Source organism: Lacerta agilis, chromosome 2, assembly GCF_009819535.1.
Source record: "Lacerta agilis isolate rLacAgi1 chromosome 2, rLacAgi1.pri, whole genome shotgun sequence".
NCBI classification, from domain to species: Eukaryota; Metazoa; Chordata; class Lepidosauria; order Squamata; family Lacertidae; genus Lacerta; species Lacerta agilis.
Window position 1 is genome coordinate 119319459 of NC_046313.1, and position 26574 is coordinate 119346032.

Consider the following 26574-nt stretch of genomic DNA (forward strand, 5'->3'; position numbering starts at 1 on the left):
TGCCTCCATGCACAACTCCAAGGGGAAACCCCTAATGAAAAAGGAAACACAATTTATAAGGCGGAGCTGACCCCCGAGATTTCCATTCAGATGGCCATTTGCATCCTTCTGTGTAAATAAGAGACCAGTCATAGAATCATAGAGTTGGAAGAGACCCCAAGGGCCATCCAGTCCAACCCCCTGCCAAGCAGGAAACACCATCAAAGCATTCCTGACAGATGGCTGTCAAGCCTCTTCTTAAAGACCTCCAAAGAAGGAGACTCCACCACACTCCTGGGCAGCAAATCCCACTGCCGAACAGCTCTCACTGTCAGGAAGTTCTTCCTAATGTTTAGGTGGAATCTTCTTTCTTGTCCTCTGTCTCCATGTCCGATTTGGCGGCAAAACAGATTAAAAGTTAGCTAGAGATGCAGTAGCTTGTGCTTTGGATGTGGGTGATGCTGTGGTCTAAACCCCTGAGCCTCTGGGGCTCGCCGATCAGGTCTGCCCCACGACGGGGCGAGCTCCCGTTGCTCTGTCCCAGCTCCTGCCAAACTAGCAGTTCGAAAGCACGGCTGCAGCAGGAAGGAAACCGGCATTTCTGTGCGCTCTGGGTTCTGTCACGGTTTAGTTCTTCTGGCCACATGACCCAGAAAGCTGTCTGTGGACAAATGCTGGCTCCCTCGGCCTGAAAGCGAGATGAGCGCCCCAACACCATAATTGCCTTTGACTGGACTTAACTGTCCAGAGGTCCTTTACCTTTTACTTTAGCTTGTGCTTTGAGTGACTGATCTGCCAGCAAGCAGCAAACTTTTAAACTGCAGTTCTGTCAAAATACGATTATGTCCATGGATTCTGCTGTTGCCCCTGAGCATTGATGTCCTGCCCCCTGGGCTGGCCGAGACCCCCCCTCCCTCCTTTGACAGGAAATGTGCAGAGATGGGAAAACCCACCGTCCAGAACCGCCCCTACCCACCAGAGACAAAGGAGGAGGCGAGAGCATTGAGAAAACCACTTTATTATTATTATCTGCATGGGAAAAGATTTACTTCTTCTTCGAGACACCCACGGTTCTGCCACGGCGGCCGGTGGTCTTAGTGTGCTGGCCACGGACACGCAGGCTGGGGAGGGGGGAGAGAACAAAGTGTGGCATATCAGCAAGGTGGGGGGGGGGGGAGGAGAGAGATGGCAGGCCCCCCTGGATAAGGCCTCAAGACCCAATTTCCCAGCCTAATAAGAGTCCAGCGAGGTGCCTGCCAGAAATCAACAGGCAAGGATATGCCCCCCAGGAAGCTTTCTTATCCTCCCCCAATGTCACCCTGCTGCCCCCCCACACCCGCTCGCTGCTGCTTGAACCCGCACACACATCTTCTTATTAGCCCCCCCCCTGGCTACTCACCCCCAGAAGTGGCGCAGTCCCCGATGCGCTCGGATCTTCTTCAGCCGCTCCAGGTCCTCACGGAGCTTGTTGTCCAGCCCGTTGGCCAAGACCTGTTGGGGGAAGAGGAAAGGGGTTGGCAATGGGGCAGTTCCCTTCTCAGAACAGAGGCTCTTCATCCATGGGGCAGAGGATACACAGCTGCCACCTGCAGGCAGATGTCCACCTCGCATGGCCTTTGGGGCTCGTATGGAAGAGTTCTGGGCAGCCGCGCCTGGTCCTAGCCCCCCCGCTCTTCCCTCCTGAGATTCCTAGCAGATACTAAGCAGGAGGATCACTGCCTCTGAGCAGGGAGGAAGTGTGGAAATGGCGTTCACTACAAATCTGTCCAGTCCTTTGGTAGCAAAAGCTATCAAAGTTTGTGGGTCAAACTCTGTCTGAGCAGGCTCTCTTCCCCTCTCAGCTTTTCCAAGTCCCACCGTCGCCACAGAATTCTCTATGGCAACGTTTCAAATTGACAGTGAGGCCCATCAGCTGCTCCTCAGAGGAGGCAGGCGTTTCGCTTGTTGCCGTCCTCCTGGCTCTCACCTGGCTGTACTTCCCATCCTTCACGTCCTTCTGCCTGTTCAGGAACCAGTCGGGGATCTTGTACTGACGAGGGTTCTGCATTATGGTGATGACACGCTCCACCTGCGAGGGAGAGAGCCAAGAGCGTCACAGATACATTCGGTGTTGCGTTCCAATCAATCCTAAACATCAGATTGATTGTATAACTACTACAACAGACAAAAACTCAAGTAAAGGTAAAGGGACACCTGACCATCAGGTCCAGTCTGGGGTTGCGGCGCTCATCTCGCTCTATAGGCCGAGGGAGCCGGCGTTTGTCCACAGACAGCTTCCGGGTCATGTGGCCAGCATGACTAAGCCGCTTCTGGCGAACCAGGGCAGCGCACGGAAATGCCGTTTACCTTCCCGCTGGAGCGGTACCTGTTTATCTACTTGCACTTTGACGTGCTTTCGAACTGTTAGGTGGGCAGGAGCAGGGACCGAGCAATGGGAGCTCACCCCGTGGCAGGGATTCGAACCGCCGACCTTCTGATCAGCAAGCCCTAGGCTCTGTGGTTTAACCCACAGCGCCAATAATAATAATCATATTCTATCAAGATATGTATGTATTTAAAATCCTGTTTTATACTTCAGGTCCAGGAGACAGGGGTACCAAAAAGAGAGAGAAGACACCAAGAATGAAAACTTTTAATCAGGCCAAGGGCCCCTCTAGCCCAGCATCCCCTTCAGTGGCCACCCGTTGCACAGAAGCCACGCCAGTTGGGACAACCAGCTGAACAAGGCGTGCAGCAGAGGGTGCCCCCACCCACCCGCACAGTTCACCCTCCAGGCTTTCCGCAAGGACACCCAAGACCCATTGAAGATACGATCACACACACTCACCTCATCTTCAGTGAGCTCTCCAGCCCTCTTGGTCAGGTCGATGTCCGCTTTCCTCAGCACCACGTGGGCATAACGCCTGCCCACCCCCTACAAGCAAGGGGGAGAGGGGAGGATTAGGGGAGCAGGACCAAAGAGACACTCAGGAAAAGGCCACATGAACAGATGTGACGGCGCAAAAGCAGTTAACCGAATCTGCTTATTCAAGGCCGTGCTAGGAAGAACTGTGCAAATAATTCCAGTTACAGGTGGGTAGCTGTGTTGGTCTGCCATAGGCAAAACAAAATAAAAAATTCTTTCCAGTAGCACCTTAAGAGACCAACTAAGTTTGTTCTTGGTATGAGCTTTCATGTGCATGCACACTTCTTCAGATACACTGAAACAGAAGTCACCAGATCCTTAAATATAGTGAGGGAGTGGGGAGGGGTATTACTCAGAAGGGTGGTGGGAATGGGTGATCAGCTGTTTCAGTGTATCTGAAGAAGTGTGCATGCACACGAAAGCTCATACCAAGAACAAACTTAGTTGGTCTCTTAAGGTGCTACTGGAAAGAATTTTTTATTTTGTTTTGTGCAAATAATATTTTTTTGCAGATGCAAAGAGTACATTTATGCAGGAAAAGCTCGGCCTCTTGAGCTAGTTCAATAAGAGGGAGAAAGGACGCCCTCTGCTTTCGCCGAATCACAAACCCAGCCCCAGTCACAGAGGCCTGCTTTTCTCCTGAGAATACGACTTGGTTCCTACACAGGGGTTAAGTAAACACCATGTCATTTACTGGCCATTGCAGGTCCCCCAATGGCTGCTGCTGCCTCAAACATCACAACTGCTGTGAGAGCGGCATTCCAGGGGGCGGGCTGGACTACATGACCCATGGGGTCCCTTCCCACACTAGAATTCTACGGTCAACTGAAGGAAACTCGCAACAACCTCCCCATTACGGACCTTGATGGCAGTGATGGCAAAGGCGATCTTCCGCCGCCCGTCGATGTTGGTGTTGAGGACTCGCAGGATGTGCTGGAACTTCTCGGGAATGACAAGCGACTTGGGGAGGAGGAGAGAAGCAAAGATTTATTGAGACTCTGGAAAGGGCAACAAATCCTGACAGCTCTGCAAAGGAAACAGTCCCCCATTGCCACTGACACGGGAAGCTTGGAGAAGAAGAAGAAGAGGAGGAGTTTGGATTTGATATCCTGCTTTTCACTACCCGAAGGAGTCTCCAAGCGGCTAACATTCTCCTTTCCCTTCCTCCCCCACAAGAAACACTCTGTGAGGTGAGTGGGGCTGAGAGACTTCAAAGAAATGTGAATAGCCCAAGGTCACCCAGCAGCTGCATGTGGAGGAGCGGAGACGCGAACCCAGTTCCCCAGATAACGAGTCTACCGCTCTTAACCACTACACCACACTGGCGAGGGAGGGCGGGGAGAGAGGGCTCGGGCGGCGCAGAGCCCTAAGAATGACTTAAGACGAGGCTTCCCATGTCCTGAGTGTGTGTAGAAAGTGAAGTCAGGGGGGAAATACAGGTGAAACTCAAAAAATTAGAATATTGTGGAAAAGTCCATTTATATAAGCAATTGTTTTCATTAGCTACTGGAGTTTAATATACGAGATAGACTCATGACATGCAAAGAGAGATATGTCAAGCCTTTGTTTGTTATAATTGTGATTGTTATGGCGTACAGCTGATGAAAACCCCAAAATTGAGATTGTTAATTTGGGGTTCTCATCAGCTGTATGCCATAATCATAAAAATTATAACAAATAAAAGCTTGGCATATCTCACTTTGCATGACATGAGTCTATTTCATATATTAGTTTCACCTTTTAAGTTGAATTACTGAAAGAAATGAACCTTTCCACGATATTCTAATTTTTCAAGTTTCAACCTGTACATGTTTGCAGCTGTAAACCATTTCAGGCTTCCATTTCACAGATGGAGAAACTGAGGCGGAGACGAGCCACAAGCAGCCCATTTCCAGCCGCAGAATCCAGCATCCCACTTCTCCCAGCGGCCCCCAGAAACAACATCGCTGCCTCTGACCGCAGAGACAGAACATACTACTCTGAACCACCCTGAGACCTGTGGGTCTAGGGTGGTATATAAACTTCATGATAACAATAGCTGCCACAGGGATTTCCACCATTTCAGCCTCGCCACCACCCCTGCGAGGAAGGCTAGCCTGAGAGTTGCTGGAGCCACCCAACCAGATGGGCAGGGTATAAACAATAAAAGTATTAGTTACAGGTAGGTGTTGGTCTGCCATAGTCAAAACAAAATAAAAAATAAAAAAATTCCTTCCTGTAGCACCTTAGAGACCAACTAAGTTTGGTCTTGCTATGAGCTTTCGTGTATCAGTATCTGAAGCACACGAAAGCTCACACCAAGAACAAACTTTTTAAAATTATTTTTATTAATATTTTTATTCATTTTCCAATTATGACAACTCATAAAGCATATTAAATAACATTTTTTTCATACTATGTTGTGTAAACTTCCTCGAATCCCCCCTCACTTTGATTCCATTATAATTCATCTTTAACAGTTTTCATTTACATCTTTAATCATTCCTTCCAATTCCTTCTTTAATTTCTGGATAGATTGCCCATAAACTCCTTGCTGCTGTATGAGCTTTCGTGTGCATGCACACTTCTTCAGATACGCTTGAGTGTGCATGCACACGATAGCTCATACCAAGAACAAACTTAGTTGGTCCCTAAGGTGCTACTGGAAGGAATTTTTTTATTTTGTTTTGAATAAAAGTATTATTATCGCTATTATTATTATTATTATTGGAGTATGAGCTTGCAACCAGCAAGCCCCAGAGCCCCAAGAGGGCTTGACCCCGGATGAAGCCCCTACCCCCCAAATGTCCCCCGGGGAACACACTCTGCAAAGTGGAGACGCAGCACAGTGGTTCTCGCCTCCCTCGCAGGGCTGTTGCCAAAAGCATCTTGAGGACTAGCAACCTGCCCGGCCCATTTGCCCTCAGCGAAGGGAGCGGAAGTGGGCTGTGCGACTGAGGCTCCTGGAGGGGCAAGGCCTGCCAGGATCAAGGAGGCTGCCCACCCCCCACCAAGGCTGCCCCACAGAACTGGGCCAGGCCCCACTCTTTCCCAATTGGAGGGGGGGGGCTGATCATCACACGACTGGCCTACCTAGCAGGCTCGTTGTGAGGCTCGCTGCAGTAATGAGCAGCTTCACCGGAGCCCCCAGCTGCGGCCACGCAGGCAGCAGTTCACCAGGTGCAGCACTTCGCCCGTCTCCATGCTTGGGAGCGAATCTGGGGAACATCGCCCAATGGGAAGACCCCCCCCGCCCTTAATAGCTCCCCGAAACCGGAGCCCATGCGGCACCCTCCCCGAGGAACCCCCCAGTCCCGCTCCCGGCGCTCCCCCCGCGGAGGATGGCGGCTGATTCCCGGTGTCCCCCCCCCCTCTCTCGGACCCACCATGGCTGCGGCGCCTGTCTCTCTCTCTCCTGCTGTGGCCGGAAAAGGAAGTAGAGCCGGCGCGACGGCCTGAATATAAGACCCTCTCACGACTTCCGGGGGAGGTGGGGGCCGTTCTCTAGAGAAGGCTCTCTAACGGGTTGAAGTCATAGCAGAGTAAGGGCAGGCCCACTTCCGGAACCATAGAGATAGAAATGTAGAGCCGTGAAAGGGAAGCCCTTTGCTCAGCAACGTTTATCGGGTCGCCCGGCTTGGATAATCCCTCTGATTTACAAATGTGTCAGGGGTGAAGCGGGTAAAGCGGGGTGCCGTCCCATTTCTGCTGGGAAATGCCATTACGTGTCAATACGTTTTCTGTATCTATGGTCCAGGGAGGAGTTCCTTCAGTTGGCTGTGCTCCGCTCTGCAATTCCCGAGTAGGAAACAAGGAGGTGGAGTGGAAGGTTCCGTGAGAGCATATCTCCTCGGCAGAGGAAACAAGGCGTACTTTTGGGGGTGTCGAGGGGAGGAGGAGGAGGAAGAGGGGTGCTCGACCCCCTCCCAACCCCTTCGAAGCTTCCGCCGCCTCAGCAGCCGACGAAGAGGTCTCCTATCGGGCCACTTCCGCAAAGCGGCCGCTGGGCATTCTGGGGCTTGTGGTTCTTCGTGCCGCAAAACCGGAAGCCGTTCTCCTGGAAGCCCCGGATGAGGAAGGCAGCGGCCCCGGGTGAAGCGGGACACGAAGAAAAGCGGCGGAGGCGGCGGCAGTAGCAGGAGCAGCAGCAGCTCCGGGCGAGAGACATGGACGAGGAAGAGGCGGGGGACGGATCGGTGAGGGTCACGGACCTGTCCCTGTTTCCGGTCTTTGAGCCCCCCACTTCCGGTGTCTCATAAATAAAGGACACCCTCCTCTCGTTTCCCCCTCTTTATTCCCCCCCCCTTCAATCACGAAAAGAAAATTTGGGCTTGGGGTGGGGGGAAATGTTCTGGTGACCTTTGACCCCTTCCCCCCTCAGCTTCACGTTTTTTGCCAGTGCGCATGCGCTGTGGGGGGCTTTCCCCTCTGCATCTGTTGTACTCCTGCCTGTCGCTTTTAAACCAACGGAGCCCCTTTGGGCTGCAAAGAGGGGAAGCAGGGCAGAAACGCAGCTGGACGAGCCATAACGGGGAAGGCGAGCTGAATAATAATAATAATAATAATAATAATAATAATAATAATAGTATTTTTCATTATTTGCACCCTCTCCATCTGGCTGAGTCGTGCCAAGCCTAAGGGCAGCTCCCGGCATATACAGAAACACAATGAACCGTCAAGACGTTAAAAACTTCCCTCTTCTGCGCTGCGTTCAGATGCCTCAGACCTGCCCCATGAAAGCAGCCTTTGGGTCTGGTCCATTCCATGTGGCAGAACCTCTGCACTTTGGAACTCCCTGCCTCTTGACCCCAGGCAAGCGCCTTCTCTGCGCTTTTTTGTGGGACACCAATTGAAGTCGCCTTTGTTTCAACAAGCCTGCCCAGGTGTCCAGAAAATCTGTATGTGTTTCTATTGACTTTAATCCGGTTTCTTCTGCTTTTAACTTTCCATATGTTTTAAAAGTTAAAGTTGCATTTTTTAAAGTGGTGATTTTACTGTTTTCGTCTTTCTTTCTCAACCGCTTGGAGGTTTCCCCCTACAATCAAATGGTGTATAACTTTCATAAAATAAATAAACTTTGCTTATAATAATAATAATAATAATTTATTATTTGTACCCCAGCCACTCTGGGCGGCTTCCACCAAACATTAAAATACATTTAAAATATCACAGTTTAAAAACTTCCCTAAACATATTCTGCGAATTGCACATTCTGCCTTCCCTCCAATGAGCTTGTGATCCTCCCTGCCCTCACTCACGAACACCGTTTTTTCCTCTGAACAGCCCTGCGGGGTAGAATCTGGCCCAAGGTCGCGCAGTGAGCCTCATGGCTGCGCAGGGATTCGAACCCGGGTCTTTGATTCTGTTGCCCTGGACTCCCTGCCAGCTCAACTGCCCCTTGACGGAAGCGGCCCTTGCCCACGTAGGGTTACAGCACCAGACTCAATAGGGCAGCAAAGTTTTGGCTCAGACCCTGACCATGTGTCTCCCGGTTAATGGCTTCCTCTCAGTGTGACTTGCGGGGGGGGGGGGTTAAAATTGTGCGGAGTGGGACCATTTGTTTCTCCCCTCTGTTGTTGTTCAGTCATTCAGTCGTGTCCGACTCTTCGTGACCCCATGGACCAGAGCACGCCAGGCACCCCTATCCTTCACTGCCTCCCGCAGTTGGCCAAACTCATGCCAGTCGCTTCGAGAACACTGTCCAACCATCTCATCCTCTGTCGTCCCCTTCTCCTTGTGCCCTCCATCTTTCCCAACATCAGGGTCTTTTCTAGGGAGTCTTCTCTTCTCATGAGGTGGCCAAAGTACTGGAGCCTCAACTTCAGGATCTGTCCTTCTAGTGAGCACTCAGGGCCGATTTCTTTGAGAATGGATAGGTTTGATCTTCTTGCAGTCCATGGGACTCTCAAGAGTCTCCTCCAGCACCATAATTCAAAAGCATCAATTCTTCGGCGATCAGTCTTCTTTATGGTCCAGCTCTCACTTCCGTACATTACTACTGGGAAAACCATAGCTTTAACTATACGGACCTTTGTCGGCAAGGTGATGTCTTTGCTTTTTAAGATGCTGTCTAGGTTTGTCATTGCTTTTCTCCCAAGAAGCAGGCGTCTTCTAATTTCGTGACTGCTGTCACCATCTGCAGTGATCATGGAACCCAAGAAAGTCAAATATCTCACTGCCTCCATTTCTTCCCCTTCTATTTGCCAGGAGGTGATGGGACCAGTGGCCATGATCTTAGTTTTGTTGATGTTGAGCTTCAGACCATATCTTGCACTCTCCTCTTTCACCCTCATTAAAAGGTTCTTTAATTCCTCCTCACTTTCTGCCATCAAGGTTGTATCATCAGCATATCTGAGGTTGTTGATATTTTTTCCGGCAATCTTAATTCCGGTTTGGGATTCATCCAGTCCATCTCCCCTCTGAGCTCCTTGCAGAAAACATTAGCCAGTTGCTGGAGGGGAGAGTGGCTCTTAACCTTCTGTCCTCTGCCTTTTAGGGTCCGAGCGAGGAGGCCTTGCAGCTGAACCTGGGCGAGCTGGACCTAACCTCGGACGAGTTCATCCTGGATGAAGTGGACAGTAAGTTCTCCTCCTTCCCTCTCCTTCAGAGCTACATGCTTTGGGAAGGGCCCCAAAGGGTCATCCAGTCCAACCCGCTGCAAGGCAGGCACCACAGGTAGGAGACTGACTTTTGTTCAAGGGAGGGCCAGGAAACTGTTCCACCTCCTCCTGGGGAGGAAGCAGGGTTCAAAATTAGCGTTTTGTGACTGGCGCGGGTGCAAATAATAATAATAATAATAATAATAATAATAATAATAATAATAATAAAATACTGTTCATCAGTATGCGGATGATACCCAGCTCTACCTCTCTTTCAAATCAGAACCAGTGAAGGTCCTGTGTGAGTGCCTTGAGGCAGTTGGAGGATGGATGGCGGCTAACAGATTGAGGTTGAATCCTGACAAGACAGAAGTACCGTATTTTTCGCTCCATAGGGCGCACCGGACCATAGGGCACACCTCGTTTTTAGAGGAGGAAACAAGATAAAAATATTTTTTCTGGTTTTCCTCCTCTAAAAGCCCTGTTTTTTTGAGGATCAGCTAAAAGTTTTGCAGCTTTTTTTGCAAAGGGAATAGCCCTGGTTTTTTTGAGGATCAGCTAAAAGTTTTGCAGCTTTTTTGCAAAGGGAAAAAGCCCTGTGTTTTTTGAGGATCAGCTAAACGTTTTGCAGCTTTTTTTGCAATGGGAAAAGCCCTGGGTTTTTTGAGGATCAGCTAAAAGTTTTGCAGCTTTTTTTGCAAAGGGAAAAGCCCTGGGTTTTTTGAGGATCAGCTAAAGGTTTTGCAGCTTTTTTTGCAAAGGGGAAAAAGCAAAGCTACTTTTGCAAAGGAGGAAAAGCAAAGAGGAAAGCCCCGTTTTTATGGGGTTCAACTCACATTTCTGCAGCTTCTAAAGGAATGGGAGCCCTTTCTACAGTTTCCAGACAGATAATCTAATCAGCCAGTCCCATGTCGCTGGGGAAACAAACAACCTCCCTCTGCAGCACATTCAACAAAGGAGGGCGGGGCTGAAAGGGAGCCGGGACTCTTATCTCTCTCCCGATCTCTTGCTGATCAGCTGCTGAGCGGGGTCCTTTCAACACCCCCTTTTCTCTTTGTCAAATAAAAGCATGATCCTCTTTTGGCCCCTGGCAATTCAGCTCCAGGGACCACCATTCGCTCCATAAGACGCACAGATATTTCCCCTTACTTTTTAGGAGGGAAAAAGTGTGTCTTTTGGAGCGAAAAATACGGTACTGTTTTGGGGGGACAGGAGGCGGGCGGCTGTGGGGGACTCCCTGGTCCTGAATGGGGTAACTGCCCCTGAGGGACCAGGTGCGCAGCCTGGGAGTCATTTTGGACTCACAGCTGGCCATGGAGGCGCAGGTCAATTCTTTGTCCAGGGCAGCTATCTACCAGCTCCACCTGGTACGCAGGATGAGACCCTCCCTGCCTGCAGACTGTCTCGCCAGAGTGGTGCATGCTCTAGTTATCTCCCGCTTGGACTACTGCAATGCGCTGAAAAAGTTTGCCGACCCCTGCTCTAACCACTACACCCCACTGGCTTCCTAGAGTCCTTCCGTGGTGGGAATTAAGCAGGTCAATAGAAACGGGGAAAGGCAAACGTCTCTTCGAGAAGGATCTGAAATATTTCCCTCGGAGCTTGACTTTATTCTGGGTGCTTTCATTGGATGTTTTAACGGGTTGTGAACAGCGTTGAGATTTTTTTTCTTTAAAATATAAAGCAGCATTTTGGGGGCAGCAGGGTTTTTTTTTGGGGGGGGGGCTGCCTGCCTTGAAAAGAAGGGACTCATGCCCTGCTCTGAGTCATGACCAGTGGGAAAACCTTTCTGTCCTAGCACGGTTACTCTCTCACACCCCCATCAATTTTTTTTGGGGGGGGGGGAGAGGCAGGGCAGCCTTGTCCCCCTCCTATCATTAATGGCTCTTCTTCATCCTGGAGAGAAGTGACTAGTGGGGTGCCACAGGGTTCTGTCTTGGGCCCACTCTTATTCAACATCTTCATCAATGACTTGGATGATGGGCTTGAGGGCATCCTGATCAAGTTTGCAGATGGCACCAAATTGGGAGGGGTGGCTAATACCCCAGAGGACAGGATCACACTTCAAAATGACCTTAACAGATTAGAGAACTGGGCCAAAGCAAACAAGATGAATTTTAACAGGGATAAATGTAAAGTACTACACTTGGGCAAAAAAAATGAAAGGCACAAATACAGGATGGGTGACACCTGGCTTGAGAGCAGTACATGTGAAAAGGATTTAGGAGTCTTGGTAGACCACAAACTTGACATGAGTCAACAGTGTGATGCAGCAGCTAAAGAAGCCAATGCAATTCTGGGCTGCATCAATAGGAGTATAGCGTCTAGATCAAGGGAAGTAATAGTACCACTGTATTCCGCTCTGGTCAGACCTCACCTGGAATACTGTGTCCAGTTCTGGGCACCACAGTTCAAGAAGGATACTGACAAGCTGGAACGTGTCCAGAGGAGGGCAACCAAAATGGTCCAAGGCCTGGAAACGATGCCTTATGAGGAACGGCTTAGGGAGCTGGGTATGTTTAGCCTGGAGAAGAGAAGGTTAAGGGGGGATATGATAGCCTTGTTCAAATATATAAAAGGATGTCATATAGAGGAGGGAGAAAGGTTGTTTTCTGCTGCTCCAGAGAAGTGGACACGGGGCAATGGATTCAAACTCCAAGAAAGAAGATTCCACCTAAACATTAGGAAGAACTTCCTGACAGTGAGAGATGTTGGACAGTGGAATTTGCTGCCAAGGAGTGTGGTGGAGTCTCCTTCTTTGGAGGTCTTTAAGCGGAGGCTTGACAGCCATCTGTCAGGAATGCTTTGACGGTGTTTCCTGCTTGGCAGGGGGTTGGACTGGATGGCCCTTGGGGTCTCTTCCAACTCTAGGATTCTGTGATTCTGTCCTGACCTTGTTCTCTCTCTCTCTCTCTCTCTCTCTCCCCCCCCCCCCAGTTCACATCCAGGCCAACTTGGAAGATGCTCTGGTGCAAGAGGCGCTGAAGACGGTGAGAGGGGGGAGGTCTGCCAGGGCTGGGAGATGTGGAAGGGAGAGCACCCCCCCATGTGCCCCCCCCCAGGTGGTGACCCCTTCCCATTCTGTCCCGCAGGGCATGGACCTGAGGCAGTACTCCAAGCAGGTGGAGCTGGAGCTGCAGCGGATCGAGAACGCCTCCATCAAGGACTGTATCCTCAGAAGCAGAAGGGAAGGGTAGATAGATAGATAGATAGATAGATAATACTTTATTCGGCTATAAGCCCACAAGGTAAGACAATTCAATAAATAAAAACAGCATTAAAAATATTTCAACGCATAATCTCCTTCGCATTGCGTACAAGCTCTAGATGTACCGTATTATGGCCTTAAAGATAAAGATGGAACATAGATTTTACTAGATTTTTAATAAGTCATGAAGCATTCCATGAAGTCTTTTATATGAAAGAACTGAAATCAGGAATCTGGCAACCTGTAATGTTCTATATGGAGAGCCAGTGTGGCGTAGTGGTTAAGAGCGGTAGTCTCGTAATCTGGGGAACCGGGTTCGCTTCCCCGCTCCTCCACATGCAGCTGCTGGGTGACCTTGGGCTAGTCACACTTCTCTGAAGTCTCTCAGCCCCACTCACCTCACAGAGTACCAGTATTTGTTGTGGGGGAGGAAGGGAAAGGAGAATGTTAGCCGCTTTGAGACTCCTTTGGGTAGTGAAAAGCGGGATATCAAATCCAAACTCTTCTTCTTCTTCTTCTTCTTCTTCTTCTTCTTCTTCTTCTTCTTTAAGAGTCAATGTTCTGGAGTAGATAAGCTAGATGCAATAGCAGAAGGGAAGGGTAGAGTTGAACGGGGCACCCAGAGGTCCTCTAGTTGAACCCGTGCAAGGCGGAAAAAGCTCACCAGAACCCAGGAACTCGAACAGAGCTGGCTCGGCATGGCTTTCTGCACCGGGGTGTGTGTGTGTGTCTGTGCAGCCTGTGTTTTGGGCGTGTACCCAGATGTTCGTCGGGTGTCTCCTCCCAGCAGGCATTCCTCCTTAGCGGCCTCATCCAGACATCAAGGAGAGCAAGAACATTGCGTCACTCCACACGCAGATCACGGCCTGCGACGCTGTCCTGGAGGTGAGGAGGGTCCCCTTCTGTAGGTGCCTTAATTGTGTTTGATCTCATCCTGCCTGCCTTGGGAAGGAAAGAGAGCTGTGTTTCACCCAAGCGCCAGTGTGGGGTGTCCTGCTCTGCTCCCCCTCTCCACAACGGCCCGATCTCCTTGTGGGAGCAAGACCCTTCCCTGTTCTCACTGAATCACACTGAGGCCCCTCCCTACCAGAATCATAGGATTGTAGCTGGAAGGGACCCCTGGGGGTCATCTAGCCCAACCCCCGTCACGCAATAATCTCAGCTAAAGAATTTCTGGCAGGTGGCCATCCATTATTATATGTTATTATAGTTTTTGTGTTTTTTTATATTGTGATCCACCCTGAAGTCTGAGGGTATAGGGCAATATACAAAATTGATTGATTGATTGATTAATAATATCGTCGTCGTCCAGCCACTGCTTCAAAACCTCCAAGGAAGGAGAGTCGACCTTTTAATGTATTTTTTATTCTTTTAATGTATTTCTGATCTTCGTTGGAAGCCGCCCAGAGTGGCTGGGGTACAATTTTTATTATTATTATTATTATTATTATTATTATTATTATTATTATTATTCCATCCCACGGTCAAACAGACCTGGCTGTCAGAAAGTTCTTCCTGTTCTTTAGTTGGAATCTCTTTTGAAGCCACGGGTTCAAGTCCTGCCCTCCAAACTGCCCTTGACATATTGGAAGATGGCTCTCCTCCGAGCACCCTGACAGGGAAGTTCAGGGGCAGGCAGCCCTCTCCCACTGTCTTTGTCCCACGGCTGCCCACCTGCCGCTCCTCAGCATCCCCAGAGGTAGACTTGTCCCGAGTGAGGAGGTTCAGCTTTAGGCATCCTGGCCGAGGGACGTTCCCAGGGAGAGTGTTTGTCTATTTACGCAGGTCTTGCCAGCAGGCAAGTGGACTCCTTGCTCCCTTCAGCCATTTCTTCCTAAGAATAGGAATAATTTATTATTGGCCAAGTACATTTTCCAACATACTTGGAATTTGTTTTGGCTACATTGCAATGTAAACATACAGACACTGTTCCTCTCACAATACAAAGAAGCAAAGAAACCCCATAATTTACCTCCCCTTCAGCTATACAACTACGAATTTAACAATTTAATGGCACAAGGGAAAAAAAACTATTCTTGTGCCTGGCCGATTTTGTATATGAAGTCCTGTAGTGACGTCCGGATGGAAGTGAATCAAGCAGATGGTGACCGGGATGCAAAGGATCTGCTACAATTCCCTCTGCTCTCTTCCTAACTCGGGTAGCATAAATTGTCTCTATTGAAGGCAAGCTAACACCAATTACCCTTTCTGCAATTCTTACAGCTCGTTGGAGCCTTTTCTTGTCTCTCTTGGAGGCTGTACCGTACCAAGCTGTTATAGAATTACAGAGAACAGTTTCTTTTTTATATATATAAATGATTTTTTTTGTTTGTTTTAATCTATAACTACTACAGAAAATAAAATATAAATTCACATACATTCGTCTGCTTTGGCAGTCATAGCCGTGACTTCCCTCAGTCCTTTCAAATGGCTTTCAAATTTCTATCTTAATTCTATACCTCTTAAATCTATCATTGCTTAAAATTCATATACATATTAGTCACTATAAAATTCATAATTACAATAATATTTCCAATAATATTCCTTTGTTTATCTACAAAGCTTCTTGAAGTCCTAGAAACGTATTCAATTGAGAATCATTGTCCCTCAAATAGTTCGTAAATTTAAACCAGTCTTTGACGAATTTCTGGTCCCGCTGTTCTCGGATTTTCCCCGTCATTTTGTCCAGTTCTGCATATTCCATTAATTTCACTGTCCATTCTTCCTTTGTCAGTATTTCTTCTTGCTTCCACCTTTGTGCCAACAAAATCCTTGCCGCAGTCACTGCATATTGGAAAAGTTTAACATCTTGTTTTTTAATGTCTGTACCTATAATACCCAGTAAGAAAGCTTCTGTTTTTTTAACAAATGTATATTTCAACATTTTCCTCAGTTCATTATATATCATATCCCAGTAAGCTCTTACCTTCTTACACTCCCACCACATATGGTAAAAAGTACCGACCTTTTCTTTACATTTCCAAGACTTGTTATCAGTACAGAGAACAGTTTCAATGATGCCTCTGTAGAATTGGATCAACACTTCCTGGGACAATTTAAATTTCCCAAGTTGACGCAGGAAATACAGCCTCTGGTGGACCTTTTTAATAATACTATTGATGTTGCTTGACCAATTTAAGTTGTAAGAAATTATAGAGCCCAGGAACTTAAAGAACGACCCCGCCTTTCCTTCCTCTCCCCCCCCCCCGCATGTTGCAGCGCATGGAAGTCATGCTCAGCTCCTTCCAGTCGGACCTGAGCAGCATCAGCTGTGAGATCCAGACCCTGCAGGAGCAGTCGGTGGCCATGAACGTCCGGCTGCGCAACCGCCAGGCCGTCCGGGGACGCCTCTCCCAGCTGGTGGACGAACTGGTGGTGCCCAACATCATGATCAGGTCAGGGCCGTGCACGCCCCCCCTTCCAATGCACGGGGGCGCAGGTGGAGGGCGGGAAAAGCGCGTGACGGAAATGTATCCCTCGGAAACAAAGACTGAAGAGCGGATAAGTTCAGATCCAAGCAATATTCACTGCTAGTCAGTCTTTCAGCCAGCAACTATGAATGAATGAATGAATGAACTTATTTTTACGGCCACAGACCAACTTACCATATTTTTCATTCCATAGGGCGCACCGGACCATAGGGCGCACCTCGTTTTTACAGGAGGAAACAAGAAAAAAAAATATTTTTCTGGTTTTCCTCCTCTAAAAGCCCTGTGTTGTTGTTGTTGTTTTGGATCAGCTAAAGGTTTTGCAGCTTTTTTTGCAAAGGGAAAAACCCTGTTTTTTTGAGGATCAGCTAAAAGTTTTGCAGGTTTTTTTTTTTTTGCAAAGGGGGAAAAGCAAAGAGGAAAAGCCCCATTTTTATGGGGTTCAACTCACATTTCTGCAGCTTCTAAAGGAAAGGGAGCCTTTTCTACAGTTTCCAGACAGATAAATCTAGTCAGCCAGTCCCATGTCGCTGGGGAAACAAACAACCTCCCTCTGCAGCACACTCAACAAAGGAGGGCGGGGCTGAAAGGGAGCCGGGACTCTTATCTCTCTCCCGATCTCTTGCTGATCAGCTGCTGAGCGGGGTCCTTTCAACACCCCTTTTTCTCTTTGTAAAATAAAAAGCATGATCCTCTTTTGGCCCCTGGGCAATTCAGCTCCAGGGACCACCATTTGCTCCATAAGACGCACAGATATTTCCCCTTACTTTTTAGGAGGGAAAAAGTGCGTCTTATGGAGCGAAAAATACGGTACTAAATCAATAATACAAAGATAATACATTAAAATTTGCACAACAAAAACCATACACTTATATATACGTATACAGCGGCATTTAGAATATATAGATTGGAATTGGGGCATTAAAATATGGCCTTAAAATTGCCATTTAGGCTCCTATTCATAGCGATAACACCGCTTGTTCTCTGAGCTTTATGGCTGCTACACAGTATTTAGCTACTTTCAGGGTAATCTCATTTCGGGACTTCCGGTATAATGGCGTCAAGGCAAGCTGCCTATTTGCTTTGTCTACATGAGTAAGAGCGTTTATACCAATAATACGCTGATAAAGAGACTGAGAAGAGTCTCAATTCAGCAACTATGCACTCTGGAACTCCCTGCCACTTGAGTTTCAATCTCTTTTTGACTCCCTGCCACTTGAGTTTCAATCTCTTTTTGACTCCCTGCCACTTGAGTTTCAATCTCTTTTTGACTCCCTGCCACTTGAGTTTCAATCTCTTTTTGACTCCCTGCCACTTGAGTTTCAATCTCTTTTTGACTCCCTGCCACTTGAGTTTCAATCTCTTTTTGACTCCCTGCCACTTGAGTTTCAATCTCTTTTTGACTCCCTGCCACTTGAGTTTCAATCTCTTTTTGACTCCCTGCCACTTGAGTTTCAATCTCTTTTTGACTCCCTGCCACTTGAGTTTCAATCTCTTTTTGACTCCCTGCCACTTGAGTTTCAATCTCTTTTTGACTCCCTGCCACTTGAGTTTCAATCTCTTTTTGACTCTGTTTTCAATTTTAGGGGGTGGGGGGTGGGGAAAGGGGAAGTCCTAGGGGCGAGGGTGTGACTCTGCCCCTACCTTGCCTTCCCAGCACCATCCTGGAGTCGCCCGTGACGGAGCAGGCCTTCCTGGAGCAGCTTCACGAGCTGAACAACAAGATCAACGCCGTCAAGGAGCAGGCTTTCCGTGAGACCATGGCCTGTACGGACGTGACCGACATCCTGGACAAGCTGAAAGCCAAGGTGAGCCCCCCAGATCACCCCCCATCCGGGGTTGGCCCCTCGCCGGTATCTTCTATCCATTGGCTCCCAGTACGTTTCCAAGCGCAATTCAAAGTGTTGGCGCTGACCTTGAAAGCCCTAAACGGCCTTAGTCCAGGATACCTGAAGGAGCGTCTCCACCCCCATCATTCAGCCCGGACACTGAGATCCAGCGCCGAGGGCCTTCTGGCGGTTCCCTCACTGCGCGAAGCAAAGCTACAGGGAACCAGGCAGAGGGCCTTCTCGGTAGTGGCGCCCGCCCTGTGGAACGCCCTCCCGTCAGAAGTCAAGGGAATAAACAACTACCTGACATACAGAAAACACCTAAAGGCAGCCCTGTTTAGGGAAGTTTTTAATGTTTAATAGATTATTGCATTTTAATATTCTGTTGGAAGCCACCCAGCCAGATGGGCGGGGTATAAATAAATTATTATTATTATTATTATTATTATTATTATTATTATTATTATTATTGGTTGAAGGATGGATTTTTGTTCTTCCGGTTCATCAATGCCAGTCTTTTTTTATGCTGAAAGGGCACGGAGAGTCCATCCATGCCGTCCCTTAGCTAGATGGGGATATAATTCAAAAGGATTTTTTCCTCTGCAAACATAACATTTTTCCATCCAGCTACCGGTAATCATTTCTGTCACCCTCTCCCAAAAAATTACCAAAGTGGGACATTGTATGAATGTCTTTTTTAAAGAAGCGTTGTCACGAGGGGAACAGTTTCCTTTATCCTTCCTAAAGTCTTCGTTTGCTTATCATACGAGGCCAAGTCCCTGTTTTTATTACTATTCTATGCCCATGTGTCTCCCTCCGGCTAAAACCTCTGTTGTTATTAGCTATTACCGTATTTTTCGCTCCATAGGGCGCACCTCGTTTTTAGAGGTGGAAACAAGAAAAAAATATTTTTCTGGTTTTCCTCCTCTAAAAGCCCTGGTTTTTTGAGGATCAGCTAAAAGTTTTGCAGCTTTTTTTGCAAAGGGAAAAGCCCTGGTTTTTTTGAGGATCAGCTAAATTTTTGCAGCTTTTTTGCAAAGGGGGAAAAGCAAAGAGGAAAAGCCCCATTTTTATGGGGTTCAACTCACATTTCTGCAGCTTCTAAAGGAAAGGGAGCCTTTCCTACAGTTTCCAGACAGATAATCTAATCAGCCAGTCCCATGTCACTGCGGAAACAAACAACCTCCCTCTGCAGCACATTCAACAATGGAGGGCGGGGCTGAAAGGGAGCCGGGACTCTTATCTCTCTCCCGATCTCTTGCTGATCAGCTGCTGAGCGGGGTCCTTTCAACACCCCCTTTTCTCTTTGTAAAATAAAAAGCATGATCCTCTTTTGGCCCCTGGGCAATTCAGCTCCAGGGACCACCATTCGCTCCATAAGACGCACAGATATTTCCCCTTACTTTTTGGGAGGAAAAAAGTGCGTCTTATGGAGCGGAAAATACGGTAACTTTCTACCCTGCCCTTCGTGATTGACCTCAGGGTCTGGGTCGCTCCATCCTCGCAGTTCTGAGCTTTCTAAGGCTTTATGGGTCAAAAACTGCCCTATGAATTGGACCCAGAAACTATTTGGCAGCCAGTGCAGAGATTTGTGAATTCCGGAGTGATTTTGGAGGGCCATTTTTGGATGGGGATCTGCTCCCTCCTAGCTCTGCGTTGCTCTGGAAAAAAGGCTGAGTTACGGGGGCTCTTCAGGACGCAAGCCCCCCCCCGTCATCTTCCCTGACCTGCCCCCCTCTCTCCCTCTCCTGCCAGGCGGTGGCCAAGATCCGGGAATTCATCCTACAGAAGATCTACTCCTTCCGCAAGCCCATGACCAACTACCAGATCCCCCAGAATGCCCTGCTCAAGTACAGGTAGGAAAACGCTGCGCCCCTTCAGGAGGGAGCGTCTCCCAGCATTCCCTGCTGCTGGCTGGGCCAATAGGAGAGCAGCCTCGGAGTCCCTCCCAGGATCCCCTGCTTAGTTTCCTTTTTCTGGCCACCTGCTGTGGACTGCAACTCCCAGCAGCCCTTGCTCAGCCCAAGCACCTGATCGGAAACAACAGGCAGGCGCATGTCTGTGTGTTGGTGCAGGGGTGTAGCAAGGGGGGCAGGGGGTGGTGGTGGTCTGCCCCGGTTTCCATAATGGAGGGGGTGACAAATTATCAAGGAACAATTTTGGGGGGGGGGAATTGTATTATTATTATTATTATTATTATTATTATTATTATTATTTAAAATGCCTGCTCTGAAGGTCTTATCATACTATATTAGGGATTATATAGCTATATATGAAATTTCATGCATATCGGTTAATATCCTCCTCCACCAAAATAGCTGTTCACTTGGCTGTTTTCCTATGTCGTGAAGGCTGAAATTTCAGTTCAGTGGACCACTTACTGTTCCCAGCCCTAACCCTGTGGAAAGCCATCTAATTAGACTTTAATTTGATTTTGAGATGTTTTTAGGAGGTAATTTAATGATTGTTTGATTTTATACCAATGTTACGTACCTGATGTTAGCCACCCTGAGCCCGACTTCGGCCGGGGAGGGCGGGATATAAATAAAAGTTTATTATTATTATAACTTGTTATTATTCCTTTGTAAGAAAATATGAAATAACGTAAAACCATTTTTGCAGGTGGGGGGAATCAATGGGGGGGGGGTTGACAAGACATTTTCCGCACCGGGTACCAATTTACCTTCCCATACCTCGGGCGGGACGGACAATTTTTTTTTGCCCCTGGGTACCAATTTACCTTGCTGGGCCCCTGTGTTGATGTGCCCTGCATTACGACCGCTTGTTTTATTTTCTTATTTATTCCATTTGCATAGCGCCCTTTCTCCAAAGATCGCAGGGCAGCGTGCAACATTAAGAGCGTCGCTTTTAGAAAACATCTGAAGGCAGCCCAGTATAGAGAATTTTTTTAATGTCTGGTGTCTTATTATGCTTTTTAAAAATTTGTTGGAAGCTACCCAGAGTGTCTGGGGCAACCCAATCAGATGGTTGGGATGTTGTTGTTGTTAATAATAATAATAATAATAATAATAATAATAATTTATTTGTACCCCGCCCATCTGGCTGGGTCTCCCCAGCCACTCTGGGCAGCTTCCAACAAATATTAAAATACATTAAAATATCACAGATTAAAAACTTCCCTAAACAGGTATTTTCTAAATGTCAGGTAGTTGTTTATCTCTTTGACCTCTGTTGTTGTTGTTTATTTTACACAGCATAATAATAAGATCAGCACAGTAATAGTCCCCCCAACCTAGATTGTTCAATGCCCCAAGACCTGGGAACGTTTTTGTCTGGCGCCTAGAGACACGCAATGATGGTGCCACCACAGAAAAGGCCCCGCTCTGGACCTCATGGGGAGCGGGGGATACACAGAGAAGGGCCTTGGATGGCAAGCGCAGGCTCTGGGTCAGCTCTCGGCGGGAGACTGGTGTGCGAATTCCTCTGGCATCATCCTGGCTCCCGAATTTCCCAGCATGCCTTGCTCAGGGCCAGGATATGGAAAAAGGCAACGCGTGGTGGACCAAATGAAGTAGGGCAAAATGTTCCTTTATAATGTCAAATAATATGCAGCGAAGACAGCATTCCGGATGAGTGCACTGTTTCGGTGTAATCTTCTTCAGTTCATAAGTTAATATTGTTGTTGTTGTTGTTCAGTCGTTCAGTCGTGTCCGCCTCTTCGTGACCCCATGGACCAGAGCACGCCAGGCACCCCTATCCTTCACTGCCTCCCGCAGTTTGGCCAAACTCATGTTAGTAGCTTCGAGAACACTGTCCAACCATCTCATCCTCTGTCGTCCCCTTCTCCTTGTGCCCTCCATCTTTCCCAACATCAGGGTCTTTTCCAGGGAGTCTTCTCTTCTCATGAGGTGGCCAAAGTACTGGAGCCTCAACTTCAGGATCTGTCCTTCTAGTGAGTACTCAGGGCTGATTTCTTTGAGAATGGATAGGTTTGATCTTCTTGCAGTCCATGGGACTCTCAAGAGTCTCCTCCAGCACCAGAATTCAAAAGCATCAATTCTTCGGCGATCAGCCTTCTTGATGGTCCAGCTCTCACTTCCATACATTACTACTGGGAAAACCATAGCTTTAACTATACGGATCTTTGTCGGCAAGGTGATGTCTCTGCTTTTTAAGATGCTGTCTAGGTTTGTCATTGCTTTTCTCCCAAGAAGCAGGCGTCTTCTAATTTCGTGACTGCTGTCACCATCTGCAGTGATCATGGAGCCCAAGAAAGTGAAATCTCTCACTGCCTCCATTTCTTCCCCTTCTGTCTGCCAGGAGGTGATGGGACCAGTGGCCATGATCTTAGTTTTTTTGATGTTGAGCTTCAGACCATATTTTGCGCTCTCCTCTTTCACCCTCATTAAAAGGTTCTTTAATTCCTCCTCACTTTCTGCCATCAAGGTAGTATCATCAGCATATCTGAGGTTGTTGATATTTTTTCCGGCAATCTTAATCTTAATAGCATATACATGCTCCTTACGTGGAGTTTTGGTCATAGCCGTATGTAAGGAGTATGTATATTAACTTATGAACTGAAGAAGATTACACCGAAACAGTGCACTCATCCGGAATGCTGTCTTCGCTGCATATTATTTGACATTATAAAGAAATTTCGCTGCATTTTATTTGACATTATAAGAAACATTTTGCCCTACATTATTTGGTCCACGTTTTGCCTTTTTTCATATCCTGCTTGTAGTTTGCAACACAGGGGTATCTTCTTTGTATTTAACTTGCTCGGGGCCAGGTCTGGAAGCGAAGTCTCCCCACTCACCAAGTCCCCTCCCCATCTCTCTCTCTCTTTCTCTCTCTCTCTCTCTTCCTCCCTTCTCTCTGCAGGTTCTTCTACCAGTTCCTGCTGGGCCACGAGCGCTCAGTGGCCAAAGAGGTCCGGGACGAGTATGTTGAGACCATGAGCAAAATCTACCTCAGCTACTTCAAGTCCTACAGTAGCCGCCTCATGAAAGTGCAGGTGACTTTCCTTTTGGCGACTCGCACCATCGAAGAGTAGGAAGGGACCCCGAGGGTCATCTAGTCCAACCCCCTGCAATGTGGGAATCTTTGTGGGGCTCAAACCCACGACCCGGAGATTAAGAGCCTCACGCTCTGCCGACGGAGCTATCCGCTCTGCTTTTGTCACAAAGGAACGCCAAATCATATTAAAAAACGTTTAGGTAAAGATTCCACGAACCTTCTTAAGAGCAGTGATCGTAAACAGAGGAAAATCAAATGTCAGATAAATAAACTGTGAAATGTGTGTTGTGCTAGCTGAGCCTTGGGGATCCCGTCTCCCACTCTGCAATTCCATGATTTTAAGTACGGTTGCCCAAGGGCTACAATAACAAAGTCCAAGGAAAAAGCGAGAATAAATGTGGCGTTCACAAAAAGAGATAATATCAGTGTTACCTGACGATCGGGTCTGGTTCCATGTTTGCCAGGCTTGTGATGAGGCTTATCTGGAAAACGGGCATGCCGTAAAGTCATCTTCATCAATGACTTGGATGATGGGCTTGAGGGCATCCTGATCAAGTTTGCAGATGACGCCAAATTGGGAGGGGTGGCTAATACCCCAGAGGACAGGATCACACTTCAAAATGACCTTAACCGATTAGAGAACTGGGCCAGAGCAAACAAGATGAATTTTAACATGGAGAAATGCAAAGTACTACACTTGGGCCAAAAAAATGAAAGGCACAAATACAGGATGGGTGACACCTGGCTTGAGAGCAGTGCATGTGAAAAGGATCTAGGAGTCTTGGTAGACCATCAACTTGACATGAGTCAACAGTGTGATGCAGCAGCTAAAAAAGCCAATGCAATTCTGGGCTGCATCAATAGGAGTATAGAGTCTAGATCAAGGGAGGTAATAGTACCACTATATTCTGCTCTGGTCAGACATCACCTGGAATACTGTGTCCAGTTCTGGGCACCACAGTTCAAGAAGGATACTGACAAGCTGGAACGTGTCCAGAGGAGGGCAACCAAAATGGTCAAAGGCCTGGAAACGATGCCTTATGAGGAATGGCTTAGGGAGCTGGGTATGTTTAGCCTGGAGAAGAGAAGGTTAAGGGGGGATATGATAGCCATGTTCAAATATATAAAAGGATGTCATATAGAGGAGGGAGAAAGGTTGTTTCACACTGCTCCAGAGAAGCGGACACGGGGGCAATGGATTCAAACTACAAGAAAGAAGATTCCACCTAAACATTAGGAAGAACTTCCTGACAGTAAGAGCTGTTCGGCAGTGGGATTTGCTGCCAAGGAGTGTGGTGGTGTCTCCCTCTTTGGAGGTCTTTAAGCGGAGGCTTGACAGCCGTCCGTCAGGAATGCTTTGATGGTGTTTCCTGCTTGGCAGGGGGTTGGACTGGATGGCCCTTGGGGTCTCTTCCAACTCTAGTTATTCTATGATTCTATGCCAAATCACCTTGGAGGTGCTAGTCCTCATGGAAATCTCAAATTACACATCATTTCCCCCATTGTTTCAGTATTCCCACCGAGCCGCAATTAATATATGAGCTGGCGAGATTACAAGATTATGCCGGTATCATCAAAAGCATTCTGTGTTAATTTCGGGTGACAGCCGTCCGTCCATTCCTACCATTCCCTCAAACGCCTTCTCTCTCTCTTTCTCTCTCTCTTTCTCCCTGCCTGCAGTACGAAGAAGTGGCCGAGAAGGACGACCTCATGGGGGTAGAGGACACGGCAAAGAAGGATATCCTTTTTCCGGGGGGACGGGGATGGGGACGGTGACGACACTCGCACTGAAGGGGCAGAAAGGCAGGATCAGCTCTGGCCCTTTCCCAGCCTGGCCCCCGATAGCGGGGTTGGAATAGATGACCCTTGGTGTCCCCCTCCAGTTGGGCTGGCTTACAAACGGGAACTTTGAGAACTGCCTTAAACATTTCCCTCTTGTAAAGGGCTTGGATCCTGAGCATAACTCTCAGTATCCTCTATTAAATTCATCAGTCACTTTTTTTTATGCCATTGCAACTCAGAAAAAGCCACACACGCACACATTAAAACTGGATTGGGCCTTTTTATGCCACCACAGCGGCTAGAATTCTACTGGCACAGAATTGGAAATCGAAGGACTTACCAACGGTAGCAGATTGGAGAAAGAAGCTATTAGAATATTCAGAATTAGCGAGGTTGACTGCGAGGATAAGAAACCAGAGAGACCAACAGCTCCAAGTTGAATGGAGTAAATTTTTGAAATATTTAGAAGACTGTTAAAATTTGTAAATCACTAACAGGTGTGGTGAAGTACTTGCAATCTATCAGAAAGAATGATCATAGATAATGGTATTATGGTGAGGTATACAGTACACGGGATTTAAGGGAAAGCAGATCAATATGGTCTGAAGCTCAACATGAAAAAAACTAAGATCATGGCCACTGGTCCCATCACCTCCTGGCAAATAGAAGGGGAAGAAATGGAGGCAGTGAGAGATTTCACTTTCTTGGGTTCCATGATCACTGCAGATGGTGACAGCAGTCACGAAATTAGAAGACACCTGCTTCTTGGGAGAAAAGCAATGACAAACCTAGACAGCATCTTAAAAAGCAAAGACATCACCTTGCCGACAAAGGTCCGTATAGTTCAAGCTATGGTTTTCCCAGTAGTAATGTACGGAAGTGAGAGCTGGACCATCAAGAAGGCTGATCGCCGAAGAATTGATGCTTTTGAATTATGGTGCTGGAGGAGACTCTTGAGAGTCCCATGGACTGCAAGAAGATCAAACCTATCCATTCTCAAGGAAATCGGCCCTGAGTGCTCACTAGAAGGACAGATCCTGAAGTTGAGGCTCCAATACTTTGGCCACCTCATAAGGGAAGAGAAGACTCCCTGGAAAAGACCCTGATGTTGGGAAAGATGGAGGGCACAAGGAGAAGGGGACGACAGAGGATGAGATGGTTGGACAGTGTTCTCGAAGCTACTAACATGAGTTTGGCCAAACTGCGGGAGGCAGTGAAGGATAGGCGTGCCTGGCGTGCTCTGGTCCATGGGGTCACGAAGAGTCGGACACGACTGAACAACTGAACAACAACAGATCAATGATGAAACTTAAGAAAACTAAAGTAGAGAAGGAAGGAAGTCTGAAAACTCGGTGGAGTTTAGATTATAATGTAAAGATTATATCTGACAAATGTGTGTTAATCTTTGTTTATTATTTGAAAATATATTTGTGTAAAAATACACAACATGGTAACAAACAAAAACGAAACTCTCAAAAAAATAAACCCAAAAACGGGTGGGCCCACTCACACAGGAAACCAAGGATAACCACGCCAACCCCGACCTCTCTCACCGCCAATGGAGCAAACAGAGAACCTGCACAAACAACGCTGACACCAAACCCATATTAAGACATATTAAGTATAATAGAAACATCGTCACCCCACCCCACCTATCCCCCCACCCCACCCACCTCTCTCCCCCTTTTCTTCCTAATGTCTCCACAACAAAAACTGATTTGTAGAAATGTTTTACGGAAAAATACGAGAGAGACATTGCACTACCTTTGCAAATCAAGAAAATCTTTAATAAAAATATTAAAAACAAACACAAAAACTGGGGAGGGACTGCATTTGAAACAGCCCACCTGCTCCCAAAGGCCATCATTGGCAGCCAAAGGCCTGG

General features: G+C 47.7%; 2 protein-coding genes across 2 annotated transcripts in view; one reads left to right on the forward strand and one right to left on the reverse strand.

Moving 5' to 3' along the window:
* Positions 1-981: 981 nt before the first annotated feature.
* RPS18 (ribosomal protein S18) lies at positions 982-6333 on the reverse strand. Its single transcript, XM_033141776.1, has 6 exons — positions 6250-6333; positions 3746-3844; positions 2807-2893; positions 1946-2047; positions 1379-1470; positions 982-1100 (listed from the first exon to the last, which is right to left on the reverse strand). The coding sequence occupies exons 1-6, from the start codon at positions 6250-6252 to the stop codon at positions 1025-1027; spliced, it is 459 nt and encodes a 152-aa protein (XP_032997667.1). The 5' UTR covers positions 6253-6333; the 3' UTR covers positions 982-1024.
* A 627-nt stretch (positions 6334-6960) lies between these two features.
* The window catches only part of VPS52 (VPS52 subunit of GARP complex), a 34062-nt gene continuing 14448 nt past the window's right edge, over positions 6961-26574 (forward strand). Inside the window, exons 1-10 of the mRNA XM_033141779.1 lie at positions 6961-7059; positions 9360-9441; positions 12400-12452; positions 12555-12630; positions 13488-13555; positions 15890-16065; positions 17756-17906; positions 19683-19783; positions 22773-22905; positions 24588-24645. Of these exons, the coding sequence (XP_032997670.1) occupies positions 7030-7059; positions 9360-9441; positions 12400-12452; positions 12555-12630; positions 13488-13555; positions 15890-16065; positions 17756-17906; positions 19683-19783; positions 22773-22905; positions 24588-24645 (928 nt within the window). The 5' untranslated portion in view covers positions 6961-7029. The remainder of the gene's footprint in view (positions 7060-9359; positions 9442-12399; positions 12453-12554; positions 12631-13487; positions 13556-15889; positions 16066-17755; positions 17907-19682; positions 19784-22772; positions 22906-24587; positions 24646-26574) is intronic.

Excerpts from the sequence above, each read along its gene's own strand:
- RPS18 (XM_033141776.1), bottom strand. Across the intron at positions 2,048-2,806 it reads GAGAGCTCACTGAAGATGAG|GTGGAGCGTGTCATCACCAT; the intron begins GTGAGTGTGTGT and ends TCTCCCTCGCAG. Across the intron at positions 1,471-1,945 it reads AGGATGGGAAGTACAGCCAG|GTCTTGGCCAACGGGCTGGA; the intron begins GTGAGAGCCAGG and ends TTCCCCCAACAG.